General features: G+C 40.8%; 2 protein-coding genes across 16 annotated transcripts in view; one reads left to right on the top strand and one right to left on the bottom strand.

The window, feature by feature from the left end:
- The window catches only part of ETV2 (ETS variant transcription factor 2), a 23,883-nt gene extending 14,788 nt beyond the window's left edge, over positions 1-9,095 (bottom strand). The window contains exons 1-3 of one of the 5 annotated variants that reach the window (XM_026718783.2): positions 8,885-9,095; positions 8,416-8,543; positions 772-874 (exon numbers count right to left, since the gene is read on the bottom strand). The gene's annotated coding sequence lies outside the window, so the exon portion shown is untranslated. Of the gene's footprint in view, positions 1-771; positions 875-2,760; positions 3,283-8,415; positions 8,544-8,674; positions 8,770-8,884 lie in introns of those variants that run through there. The other 4 variants (XM_087939958.1, XM_087939960.1, XM_087939959.1 and 1 more) reach the window with 4 other exon arrangements.
- LOC113448184 (retroviral integration site protein Fli-1 homolog) overlaps positions 8,872-14,044 on the top strand; it is a 27,945-nt gene continuing 22,772 nt past the window's right edge. For 7 of the 11 annotated variants that reach the window (XM_087939951.1, XM_026718781.2, XM_087939953.1 and 4 more), the window contains exon 1: positions 8,872-9,006. In XM_087939951.1, the coding sequence (XP_087796077.1) occupies positions 8,989-9,006 (18 nt within the window). In that variant the 5' untranslated portion in view covers positions 8,872-8,988. Of the gene's footprint in view, positions 9,007-9,250; positions 9,505-14,044 lie in introns of those variants that run through there. The other 4 variants (XM_087939956.1, XM_087939954.1, XM_087939955.1 and 1 more) reach the window with 3 other exon arrangements.

Below are 14,044 nucleotides of genomic sequence, written 5' to 3'. Positions count from 1 at the left end.
CCAGACTTTAACAATGATCTGATTTTTTTAATGATAAAAATTATTCACTTATGTCAAACTAACTAATGAAACACTGAAAATTCTTATCTAATGCACACATACATGTAGATAGATATGATAGTTACATAAAACAAAGAAATATTGAAAATTCTTATTGTCTAGATATAAAATATTTTGCAGGATCCTGGGACATGTATGTTTGCCTTCATTCATAAAATATGTTATCTATGTATAGATTCAGAATTGCATGCATTTACACAAATATAATAGTTATGTAAAACTATTTTGTGAAATACTGAAGATTTTTATCTATATAAAATGGAAATTCATAACACACAAACAAATATGAATTAAATGTTATGTTTCTAACTGTATTTTTTCCAGAAAATGAGTTTATTCAGTAACTCAGTTGAATAATCAAAACTAAGCTAGTATCAAACCAGAGGTGGCATTGAGGACAATTTGGGACCGATCCACCTAAACTCTAGTGAAGAGAATGAATTGGATTGGATTTCCTTAACTCAGCATCATTCAAAAATGTTGGCAACTCCCAGAATTCCTTTGGCCATGATAGCCAGATGTTCCAGAGGTTAGCAGTCTCAACATTTCTTTGGCATCCTGGCTAAGGAGGGCTAAATTAAATAGATTTGATCATGTATCAGACTGCAGATACTAGATAATAGGTCTGACATATTTTTGCGTGAAATTTTCACACACACACAGACACATCACTCCAATACAATCCTTGCCTCAACCCCTGATTTTACTCACCAGTTTGCAGAGGTCTCTTATGGGATGGCCGGCTTGGAGAAATTTCTTGCAGGTAAACAAATACCAAAGTTTGAGTAGCACAAAATATCTTCTGCTCCTTGGACTATGAAGTTGGGAGAAGAATAGTTACACCTAGAAGTATCTCCGGCTAGTTGGCTTCTGCTGCTTTCGTCGTAAAAGTATTGGCCTGCGCTTATCCCTTGCCAGGGGTCTCTATCATTTCCACCCACCCACCCACCCACCCACCTTTTCTCTCTATATTCATCCTTGTACTTCTTTGCTCCCATTGGTTGAATAAAGGAGCAAGTTTCGTGACTTTTTCTGTGTTTTTGAGGGTGGGGTGAGGGGGAGGGAGGCAGAAAGATTTTCCATGTCGGCACAGCCAATGTGGTGTCTGTGTGTGTGAAAGGGACAGGGAGGGAGAGGGGAGGAGAGAGTGTGTGTGTATCACGACTTTGCAATCCCCGAGGGGCGACCAGGTGGCCAAATTTCAGAGACAGAAGCAAATTCGTGAGAGGAAGCAAGGCTGGGATGTTTATCTCTCAGGAACACAATACAGTTCACCAAACCTTCCAAGCAAGCTAGTCGTCCCAACTCCAATCAATCTTGAAAGGAGACAACATGACTTCCTCCAAAGCCTGCCCTAAGCCAGGAAACCCCTAATTTTCTCACTGAGCCAAACACCTTCTAAACCAGGTTTATTACCCTTGAGAGCCAAGATTGTTTACCTAGGGTGTTGAAAGAAGACAATTCCAGGAGTTATACACGTAGGAAGCTCTTCTTAAGCTGCCGCATCACAATTCTCAACAAGACGTACAAGTTGAAGGGAGGGAGAGCTAGAACTCAACACAGCCCTAGAAGGAACTAAGTTGACCAACCCTACAGTTATACTTACACGCTGTACCAAGGGAGAGGAGAGCTGAGCTTAACAAATACCAGCAAGGGGAAGAGGATTGGATCAGAATCATAACATGGGAGGGAATGTGAGCCAGCTGTGTCTATCTTACACCCAACTGAATTCTGGTGCTTCTAAGAGGAGAAATCCAACTGCTACTTAAGGGAAATCTCCAGATATTTATCCACAAAACAAGCAAGATATTTTCACCCCACTTAGATGGTAACAAGCACCTTCCTAACACAAGGGTGACTTGTATTGAGAAACTGGAGTTGAGTGGGAGGTAGGACAAGCATTGAAAAAAACAAAACGGAGTCTAGTTGCACTGTGGTGTTGTGCTGTGCAATTAAAACCAAGTAGCTTGATTTTGGCCAGGTTGACCACACACACTGTCTCTTCTGCGCACTTTTCTCTATGACGAGCAATGGGTGGCAGAGTTACCCAACCCATAGAGAAGCCAGTCCCCTTGTACTTAAACAGCCCTAAACCACAAACCCACAGAATTGGGTAATGGCTTGAGATTGGGCAAGGAACAACAAAAGAGCTCCCCACCCAACAAGCTTGTTACCCCCACCCCCCCAGTTGAGCCAGACATTAGCCCCACATCTGAGTCTCAATCCACCTTTCCCAACTTGGTTCTCACTAAATCAGCTGGACCGCAACCCACCCACTCCATCACTACCTGGGGAAGGATGATAACCACTGTAGTTCAACACATCTGGGCAAGCCTTATTCAAGATCAAGGGCGCATAATTTTGGCCTGGATATTATGTGCTGGAGGCTTGATTCCCCCAGAGTAGATAGGATGAAGTTGTGGGTGACATCAGTCCCCAAATAAATCTGATTTAATTGTAATTCCAACCCAAGCATTTAAAGAAAGCATCTGTCAAATTGAAATTTGCAATTCAGTGGCAACTCTTGGAAGAGTTGGAGGCTACTTATAGCCCTGGGGCTTGCACATCTCTGTCCTACATGAAGCCTGCAGCCTGGCCTCCATTCGTCCACAGCCCTAATTGCTCTCCATCCTCATCCCATGAACAGGCCCCTCGCCCAGCATTCCAGCGGCCCCAATGATCCTTCAGAAGAACTCTTACGTTGCAGGCTCACGGCTCCTATTGAGTTTGAGGGCGCTCCATTCTGTGCCCCCTTCCAGGGAATCTCAGCAGAGAGGTGAGTGGGTGGGTGGGTATGCCAGCCTCCGAAAATATGATGTGAGATTGTGCAATCATCCCCAGCGTTGAGACAAGGAGTGCACAACAGCAACCGGAAACCACAAGGCCCCCACGCCTTACCACAAAGCACAAACCAGGTGCAACAGAGCTCAGAAAAGTAGTAGAAGAGGAGGAGGAGGAAGAGACAGAATGAAAAGAAGTTGTCCATTTGCTCTGCCTAAGTTGGAAAACTGGAGATTTTTTTTATGGCCAACAGCAAGCAGGGGGGGATAGTTTTTCTATCAAGGTGAAAGTGGCAAGTTAAGTTGGGCACTGTTTTTGTAGGTGGAAAAAGATCTTAAAAGCAAATTAAATTAAAAAAAACACCAAGATGTTGCAGCCTCTCTTTTATCTGGTCCCTGAAACATTGGTTGGATAGGCAGAGAAGAAGCCAAGTATCTCTATTTCCCAAACCATGGCTAAAAAAAAAACATGAAATAGAAAATAGGGTAAAATATTGCAAATTCCCAAACCATCCCTGGGATCTGCTCTTGGGGTTGAGGGGCAGGGGAGGTGGCATGGTCCACCTAGGGTACCTGTTTCTGTTTGTTAGGAACAAACCTTGAAGCCAGAAAGTACATTGTTTTTGCATTATTTTCCCTAAATGGGCCATTTAGGACAGGCATCCAGAACCCTAACCAATACTGAACATGAGAGGTTTGCAAAGATCTACCAGATTTAGAAACAAGCCTAGCACTGCATTCAGCAGTATTATTGAATTAACCCGTTTATGAAAAACACTCAACTACAAACTAACAAAAGAGGTTGAATTCACACAATGCTCTAAAGCCAGGAGAACCTAACCAAGATGAATTGTAACTGAGCTTCCCACATTGTGTGTGGATGGAATCCCTAGATTTGATAATTGGGATGACTGTGAACACTACTGTTGAGGTTGATGTATGCTGCATCGTAAAGCATTAAAAGCTGGTAATTTGTTTCATAACATGTTTTCTTAAAAATAAGAAAACCACTGAAACCAAGTTTTAAAAGCACAAATTTCAAATAACTAAAAGAGAACTCTCAAATGAGTTTATTTCTACGGGGCTTAACCTTGTGATGATTCACTCATTTGTAAATGAGTTATGAATAAATAAAGTACATGTAATTAAGAACAGAACAGAATAATAGAAGTGGAAGGGACCTTGGAGGTCTTCTAGTCCAACCCCTATACCATTTCAGACAAATGGTTGTCCAATTAACTTGATGGCCAAGGTGCAGGTTGGTCAGGATGCATGCAGAATGCTAAAAAAATAATCCAGGTGAAAATTGCCGAGTTTAACATATTGTGTGAATGCAACCAATAGGTTAGTTACAGCCCCAATTAAGTATGTTGTGCAGATGCAGCCTGGTGAGTGTATTCTACTGCAGGGCGTAGCAGAGTGAGGATGCTTTCAATGGAGCCCATCAAACAGAACTGTTAACTGATGGTATCTCCAGAAGATCCTTCCTGCAGAGATGAAAGTCCAGTCACTTAACAAGAGAAGTCTATCGTTGGATGGCCAGCCCCTGGAATGCTTTCAGCAAAATTTAGAACCAGAGGCTGGCACTGAGATCAGGAAAAAAATAAACAACATGTATGGCTATGTATCGTCCCCTTTATCAAACCATCATAAGAGACAAACATGGCCGTTTCAGTACCATTTCAGTAGGGTAAATGCAGTTCGCATGGGATTTCTAAGAAGTACATGTGAAAAACAAGAAGAGATAAGGTCAAGAACATTGAATGAGTGCTGAATTCATGTGGATTAAGTACAAAAGAGAATGGCCAGCGTAAAACAAATATGCTTGAGATGGTTTGGGTCATATAGAGAGATTGAACGAGGATCAAACTGGAAAACAAATTAAGGAAGCTTGGATGAGTTGAGAGGAAGAGAAAGGCACAAGAATTCAAAGTTGGATGGAGTTGAGGAAAGCCTCAAAAAGAGAAAGTTTGATGAAGAAAAGCAGTTCATGGATATAATGGAGGTAAGGAAGACAGAAAGATGTGATAGTGGAGGTATAGTGAAGGAGGTTGGCTTAAACTCAAGAGGCATTTATAGGACGGCAGAAATTCAGTCAATTAGTTGCACTCGCCATTTTGATTTCTTTGATCTTCCTCTTGCCTCTATTTAAATGTATTTAGATGTAGCAATATTTTCTTTTAATGTATTTAGATGTAGCTCTATCTCCTTTTCTTTTTCCAGTTTCATGCCTACGTTGACTTGTTCTTTCTTACTCTTTTCTGTATTTAGCATATTGTTGTTGTAGCTGTTGTTGTTGTTAATCTTCAATTAGATTCATGGTCTGGGACTGGTATACAGTTCAAGTGCTAAACAAATATATAGCCAGTTCCCAGTAGGGTGATTTTATTTTATTTTATTTTTTGCAAAGCCAGGATATTCAGGTCTAATAAGTTTCTATTCATCTAGGTAGCCCTTTGGGTATTGCTCCAAGGCCTCCTAATCATGGTTCATTTTTTTACACCACCCACTTTATGCAGTCCAAATTTAATCCACATAGTTAATTTATATAATGTGCATAATACTAGTAATAATACCACTCTGTAAAGCCTTAGTAAGACCACACCTAAAGTACTGCATCCAATTTTGATCACCACATTATAAAAAAGATGTTGAGACTCTAGAAAAATACAAAGAGCAACCAGGATGATTAGGAGACTGGAGACTAAAACATATGAAGAACATATGAAGAACGGTTACAGGAACTGGGCATGGCTAGTCTGGTGAAGAGAAGGACCAGGGGAGACATGATAACAGTCTGCCAATATTTGAGGGGCTGCCACAGAGAGAAGAGGGGGTCAAGCTATTTTCTAAAGCACCTGAAGGCCAGACAAAGAATAATGGATGGAAAATGAACAAGGAGAGATTTAACCTGGAAATAAGGAGAAACTTTCTGACAGTGAGAACAATCAACCAATGGAACAGAAGTTGCCCTCGGAAGTTGTGGGAACGTCATCACTTGAGACTTTCAAGAAGAGATTGGACTGCAATTGTCAGAAACAGTATAGGGTCTCCCGCTTGGGCGGGGGTTGGACTAGATGATCTATAAGGTCCCTTTCAACTCTGATTATCTGCTATCTGTTAATCATAATAAATCAAGAAATTGCAGCTTCCTGCAATAACATCAGTGGAACTGCAAAAAATTGAGCTACTTGGAACATCGTACATCTTAAGAAGATAGTTGGTTGATACCTTGGATGCTGCAAGCAACCTGTATCAACCATCAGTGTCTGTCAATGATATTTGTGATCTGTTTTTATTCAGTTGACTTTGTTTCATGTTTAATGAATAAAAGTATAATAATAATTATTATTATTATTATGAATATGAATATGGTTATGAAAATGGAAACACTTTGCAAGAGTGATATAGAAACAGAACTCAAACAATAATTAAATTAACCATTTAATTAAAGACTAATTAATTGTACCTCTCTTGCCCCATAGCCACTTTCTCTATATAAATATATATACATACATCATACATACATCATACTCATCATGGTATTCCAATAATAATAATAATAATAATAATAATAATAATAATAAAAACAACAACAACAACAACAACAACAACAACAAAAATAACAATCATCATCATCATCATCATCTCATCATCATCATAAAAATACCATGATTAAGATGATGTATGTATATTTATATAGAGAAACTGGCCATGGAGCAAGAGAGCTACAATTAGTAGTTTTAAATCAAATGGTTAACTTAATTATTGTTTCAGTTCTGTTTCAATATTATTCTTGCAATGAGTTTCCATTTTGATAATCACACATCACAATAAGCTCTAACATAGTTTGCTGGGGCTTGAATTTGTTTATTCTGCAGACAAGTCCATGGAGGTTAGTTAAACCACGACTTGAGGTCTGCTTAATTGGGTCAGCTAAAACCAAAAAGTTGCATTTGCACCACAGAGTAAATTTAAATAATATTAACCATGGTTCATTTTCTTATTCCCCTTGTGCTGTCCAAATGTAATCTAAGTGGTTAGTTTAGATAACGTGCAAAATCCGACTATGGATTAATTAAGTAATCAGCTTAAATGTGCTATGGGTAGATAGATACAGTCATCTTACTGTGGATAGTGATAACCAATAGTGATTTGTTCAATCAAATATAGCCCAAACTTTCTGGTCTAGTAAACAATCTAGAGCCTGGTTGACTGTAAAGTAGTCTAGAGCCTGGTTGATGCTTCTGGATCAGTGTTTCCCAACCTTGGCCACTTGTCTAGGGAATTCTGGACACTAAAGACCACATATCTTAAAATGGCCAAGATTGAGAAACCTTGTTCTAGATCCATATGTTATGAAGCCACTCCAGCATATAAATAACCAATGACTTGACTGAGGACCAACGAGAAGAAGCACGAGATAGAACAATCAGCCAACTGTTATCATTTAAAAATTGCTCTTGCTCATAGGATAAAGAGAGAGGATCAGACCAGATCATTTCAATTAGAATTGACTCCAGTCCAGAATTCACATCAACAATGTTTGGCCATTTACTGATTAAATATCAATTGATCTCAATTAACAAAGACACAGACTGCATATGAATGCATGCTTGTCCATGTGACATCTGAGAATAGTTTACACCTGAGAATGAAGTTGTTCACTTCTTCTCCTATTCTCTTTTCGAATAAACTCTTTACTCAACTTTTTCCTAACCCAGACAAAATTGACTAGGATTTCACTGATATTATGGATGCTGTATCCTTCATTCTAACAAAAGGATTTCATAAATGGATTAGGTGCATCCTCACCTATCCTACTCACCTGCCCACTAACCCATTGTGTCTGCCAATGTCTCTGCGCCACCTCAATTATTATTTTATAAATTCCTTTGATTAAGCAGAATACATAAGTAAATAAATAGAGAGGTGCCCTACGACCAAGCAAAGCTCCAGCCCCAAGATGATTTTATAGGAATGCCACCAGATCCTACTTGAGGCTCCATAAGAATCTTTAGACAACAACAACCACCACAACAACAAAAAGCTCAGGAATTTCAGGTTATTTCTTTGCTGAGAAGAGAGATCAATGTAATATAATAAAATAATAATAAATAATAAAAATAAAACAAAGCTAAGACAGACATCAAAAGCAGGAAGAAAGCTGGCCGTGAATAAAAAAGTAATCTCATCCAATTGTCTGCCACCCATGCCGCATGACATGATTGGCTACAGAACGGTCCAATGTGGCAACCATTTTGTGAGAGTGCCCACAGGTCACGTACTGACCTAACAGGTTAGTTTCCCAAATAGACTAAAATAGCCTCCTGACCAACTGCATAATAGAGCAGCAGCGTTCAGTAATGTAGCTGAGACAGAATCAAGGATTACAGATGAAATCATTGAGCATGAATTCATAAGAAGTTTGCAATTCCGGTCTCATTGAGATCTAAATTCAGTAAATAATTCATCAGGCTTGCCTGTCCTCAATCTAAGAGGCCCAACTGTAAGCAATACCCTTTAGCTGAAGAGGGTAACATGGCGCAAACAAGGGGGCTAAGACAGAAGTTACCTCTGAAAGTGCACAGTGCCTTTCCGACTTCAGAAGCTAATTTTCAACCCATAAAAAACGCTTGCTTTAAAGATCAAACATTGAGTCCTCCTGACTTTTGTGGGACGCACCCCTCCTGGTCTTGCTTCCTGCAAAAATAAATCAAATGACCCTTCAAGAACAATAACAGGTCTTCTTTTGCCCTCATCCCTCTCTGTTTTTCACCCGCCGTCTCTCTTGTCCTTCCATTTCAGTCTCAAAAAAAAATCTCTTGACTTACCCATTTGTAATTTGAACAAGAAGAGGAAAAAAAAATGCATCAAAGCCAACAATGCTATTTTAAAAAAAACAAAAAACTTTCAGAGCCTGTATGCTTGGTCACACCAATAGGAAACCAGCCCTGGCGGTTTGTGTGACTTCACTTCCCAAAATTAGACGCACACATACACCACACACACACATACACACACACATACACATATGCACACACCAAGTCTTGTTCATCCGGCCCCCTGCGCAAGATCAGCCCTGCCAATGCAACTCATCTGACTGCCCATGGAGATCTAGGCAGAAAGCAGCAGGTAGAGGCGTGCCATGGATTGCACCATCAAGGTAAGTTCTGGAGAAGTTCCTCCATCTTTGTTAGCAGCTGATCCCCCTCTCTTTGTCTCTGTCTTCCAGTTTGCACTGAGCTGGTCTCTGGTTCAGTTCCTCTCTGTCTCATACACACCCAGCTCCAGAAACAGGGCCCCCCTCCGCTCTTTCCTTCTGGTACAAAAAAATTTCCTCTTCCTTCCCTTTCGTGGCGGTTGATGTCTCTGAGTTTAAAAAACCCAAACCAAACCACCACCAGACACTTTCAGCTGTAAAGCAGGGAGCCCCTTGCACCGCTAAGTCTGGCCAACCAAACGAAGGCAGGCGAGCAAGTTTTGGGGATCTTCATATTTTGCCACAACCGGACACAAGGACCTACCTTTCACCAAACCATCAAGATGCCTGGCAAGAGATGAAAATGGCATCTCCGTGCCAAAACACAGAAGTCTGGGGAAGGATACTAAGTGTTGGGGGACACGTCACCCCCAAATTGGAATGACTCCCCTGTGGTAAGAGGTCAGCTTATTTTATTTTATTTATTTTGCATTCCTGTTGTTATTAATCCATTTTCAATTTTTATAAAGCTTTTATACTTTTCAACCGTAGCTGTTTTTATTCATTCCTTATTTCCAACTTTAGCTTTTTGGTTCGCCCATTCCTTTCACAATTTATTTTCCTGCACAAGCATACATTTCTGACCAGGTTGGCCAAACAGAGGCTGACCTGTACAAACATTGGAGGCTTCAAAAATTTTACCAGCTCAAGGATTTGCCTTGTTTTAACCATGCTGTGCTCTTGAAGAAAATAATAATGTTAACAATCAACTTAGGTTGGTAGAGAATTTTCAGAATTCATTGAGGGAAAACTTTTTTCTTCCCCGGTCCAAGTTTGAGAATATATAGCTAACCTAACTTTTCCTCTAAGGATATCTTCGTTTATCTTCAGCTTTGCATTATTATTGGCAGGAAGGAATCCGTGCTGGGATTTTAACTGTAGTTTAGTGCTGACCTGTTCAGATTTTTAAAGATGAGGGAAATGGAGCCTTGCTTAATCATTTGCAAAGAAGAAGCTGGGTTGGACTGTCACAGTGAAACCAGCAAGCCAGGACTTTGTTGTCTGAGCTGTTCTTGGAAGTAGTTGGTTTCAAGTTGGTGTAGACTTCAGACTAGCAAAGAATCTGGCCTAACATCACCATCCATCTGCCTTCTCTGACCTTTCGGACTAGCTGGTGAATACAGCTCCACAACTTCCAGGTTAAAGAGACCACGGATGTCTTCTCTCACTTGAGGGTTCCCCCAAATCTTGAGAACAGTCTTGGGTTTGGCATTGACTTAAGGATTTTCTGGAATGCTTCACGCGTGAGAGGCCAAGATTTGCCTGTTTGTTTTTCTTTCCCTGGTCATGTTGTGGCAGGGATAGATAAAGTTGCCTTAACAATCTGCCCTTTCCATGGGACGCAGAAAGAATGATTCAGCTTCCAAAAAAATAAAAAATAAGACTCTGCAGTTTTCTTTTCTTCGAGTCAAGCCATGTTAATCAGACACCACCCCATCCTAGCTTCTCTGCTGTTCCTGCTTTCAAAATAATTCAATCTGCAAAAGCCGTTTGACGAAGATCTATGGTAACAGGGCAGTGATATGAGTCTGGTCACCTGCTCATGTCTGCAGGCCAAGGAGCTGTTAATGGATGGTGCAAGGCTAACATAGATTGGATGAATTATTGCTTTTAAAATGTACAAAAAAATTGCCAGTTTGATTGAGTGATGAAGACAGCGGGCTTGAGATCAGGAGACTCTGAGTTCTAGTCCCGCCTTAAGAATGAAAGCCGGTTGGGTGACTTTGGGCCAATCACCAGGAGACAGTGAGTTCTAGTCCCGCCTTAGGTAAGAGCCCTGCTGGGTGATTTTAGAACCAACTCACCTCACAGGGTTGTTGTTGGAGGAGGAAGAAGTGCCTTGACTTATTTATAAAAATAATTTTAAAAGGTGGGATGAAAAAGAATATTTTTTAAAATGCCATTTTGAATTTCTGGAGCAGCTCTAGCATTGGGTCAGTTAGAAACTTGAAGAAAGCAGAAGCAACTTTTTAAACATATTCCCCCCCTCCCCATCCTGTGTGTAATTGTTGAGGTTAGCAGGTGAGAGAACATTTGACTTTGAGGCTATGCACTGTGGATTCTTCAAAATCGGTTTATTCTGTCACTTGCCAAGTCTCAGCTGGGGGCTACGTAGAAAAAGTGTTGTTAAAAAAACTCTCTCTTGCCATGCCAGGATCCTCCCATAATAGTTGCAAGAGTGGGCTGGATCTGATAAAAAATCTTCCAACAATTAAGGAAAATTTCTGGGAAACTCCCACGCACAATACGGGGCCAAAGAGCAATCAAGTGGCCTTGATGTCCTCTAACAACAATAGTTTCAGAGGGAAACTATTTCTGATTTCCTCCTCAATGCTTTCTCCATGGCTTTTACAGCATCTCCTTGAGATACTTTGGGGACAAATTCAGGGCACCTCGTAATGGCAAATTCCATAGTTCAAACAAATCCTTTGCATGTCTTCATACTCTCTAGCACCATGTTATTCCTGATGGGCTGATAGAATTCCCTAACTTGCTATATTATACAACATGCTGGCTGGGGACTTCGAGGAATTGAAGTCCACCCGTCTTAATGTTGCCAAGGTTGAGTAACCCTTGGTTATAAGGATGAATTATGAGGAAAGGTAACGTCTAACTCCATCCTCAGCCATGGAAATTCCCTGGGTGATTTGGGGCACGTTATTCTCTTGTTATTCTCTCGTATCCCAATCTATTACAAAGGTTATTGTTATGAGGATTAAATGAATGGCAGTAGCTGTCGAAGCACCTTTGAGCAAAGGTGGAATATCAATCTACTGAAGAAATTGTCTTCTCTTGTGAACGTCCTTCCAGTTTCCTTGGTGACAATTTAGACACGCTCGCCTCTCTGCTTTTTTCACTTGCTCAGTCTAAACCTACATCCTTGAGTTTTCCTCGTGGTCTCTCATCCCAGCTTGATTAGTTTTTCCAAGCTTGCCCAACCAGGCCTGGGAGCAGCTCTTCGGCTGGGCAACCCTTAAACCAGGGGTCCTCAAACTTGGCAACTTTAAGACTTGTGGACTTCAACTTCCAGAATTCTCCAGCCAGCTATATTCCACATAGGAATATGAGAGTTGAAGTCCACAAGTCTTAAAGTTGCCAAGTTTGGAGACCTCTGCCTTAAACAGTCTCTTGGAACAAACACAAGAGGGCTTTCCTGCCTTGGGTACCATTTCATACCCAGACCAATCCCTCCAAATTTGAAAGATCCTTTCTCCCAGCCTGTCCTGCTTCTGCAGATCCAGCCACTGCTTACCCTTCGACCCAACAGTGCCAAAAGAATTGCTGGAGCAAAGGAGACCATACGCCACTAAAACCACCAACCCCCCCCCTCCTTTCAGACTTAGGATTTCAATAGCCAAACAGGAAACCCTGCGTACATCTCTCCCATCGCCTCCTCCTCTCGATCCTTTATTACAGAAGATGGGAGAGCTATTTAAAGAACCCCCCAAGCTAACAGGGCAGCTCCGAGCTTCTCCAGCAGTCCTTATCAGCAGCAACAGAGGCTTCCGCCATTGTGGCCTCAGACTTCCTGCCTCGGCTTCCTGTGCTAGCTGTCCCACCAGCATCTCTGAGCGTCAACCATAATCCCCCCCGCCATACTGCTGTCCTCCATCTCTGTCATGTCTTTTGGAAAGCACAAGTTATAAGCATAAACAATCATGTTTTAAATTCTGATGAAACTCTGCCAAATTAGCCCCCTTTATCATTGGTTTGCCCTTTATTTATTTTTTCCAGAAGCCAAATTGGGGATGTGATTCAATGCCATGCCTAGAATTATACTCCAGAAACCGTTTCAAAATAAGATTGAATCACATTTATTTTTTTAGATACAAAGTTATTCTAGACCTTCCCCATTTAATTAATATTCTTCTGTAGGGGAATAGAACAGAACAGAACAGAACAGAACAGAACAGAACAGAATAGAATAGAATAGAATAGAATAGAATAGAATAGAATAGAATAGAATAATAGTTGGAAGGGACCTTGGAGGTCTTCTAGTCCAATCCCCTGCTTAGGCAGGAAACCCGACGTCACTTCAGACAAATGGTTATCCAACATCTTTCTAAAAACTTCCAGTGTTGGAGCATTCACAACTTCTGGAGGCAAGCAGTTCCACTGATTAATTGTTCTCACTGTCAGGAAATGTCTCCTTAGTTCTAAGTTGCTTCTCTCTTTGATTAGTTTCCATTCCATCCACTGCTTCTTGTCCTGCCCTCAGGTGCTTTGCAGAATAGCTTGACTCCCTCTTTTTTGTGGCAGCCCTTGAGATATTGGAATTAAGAATCAGAGATCTTTTTCAATAAAAAGCATATAGAATCCTTGCAGCTGCTATCATGTACAGTGCTTGTTCATTGGCACTTTGAATAAAGGTAAGGTATGGTAATGTATAGCAAAAGTATCGCCTTGAAATGGAACTGCAACTTTCAAAGTTCTGTCTGTTTTTAATGTGTGTTGCAAATGAAAACAGGGTGCATGTTGATCACACTGGTGTGGCTGCAAACTTGATGTTTTGACCACATGAATGCAGAATAATGTCACAATGCACAGGATGTCACTTGCTCCCATTCTATCCCTAGATACATCTGCAATGCTTAAATCCAATTAGGGAATCCAATATCTGAGGTAACATTATTTATCTTCGTTGCACAATCAGCCGGATGTTTAGATGGAGTTTTGCAGTTTTGTCCGCCTACTGAGTCCTTTCCCAAGGACCTGGATGGGGAGATCTTGTTGTTTAATAGTGTTAAAGTTATTGCTGTAGGACAGGGGTCTTCAAACTTGACAGCTTTAAGACTTGTGGACTTCAATTCCCAGAATTCCTCCTCCAGTCATGTTAGCTCAGGAATTCTGGGAGTTGAAGTCCACAAGTCTTAAAGCTGTCAAGTTTGAAGACTCTTGCTGTAGGATATCAGCTGAATTTTGCAATTGACTTATAGTGATT

The sequence above is a fragment of the Pseudonaja textilis genome, chromosome 10, assembly GCF_049901715.1.
Source record: "Pseudonaja textilis isolate UNSWEBS1 chromosome 10, rPseTex1.2, whole genome shotgun sequence".
NCBI classification, from domain to species: domain Eukaryota; kingdom Metazoa; phylum Chordata; class Lepidosauria; order Squamata; family Elapidae; genus Pseudonaja; species Pseudonaja textilis.
The sequence above is the reverse complement of the archived record's forward strand: the minus strand, read 5'-3'. Positions and strand labels throughout refer to the sequence as shown.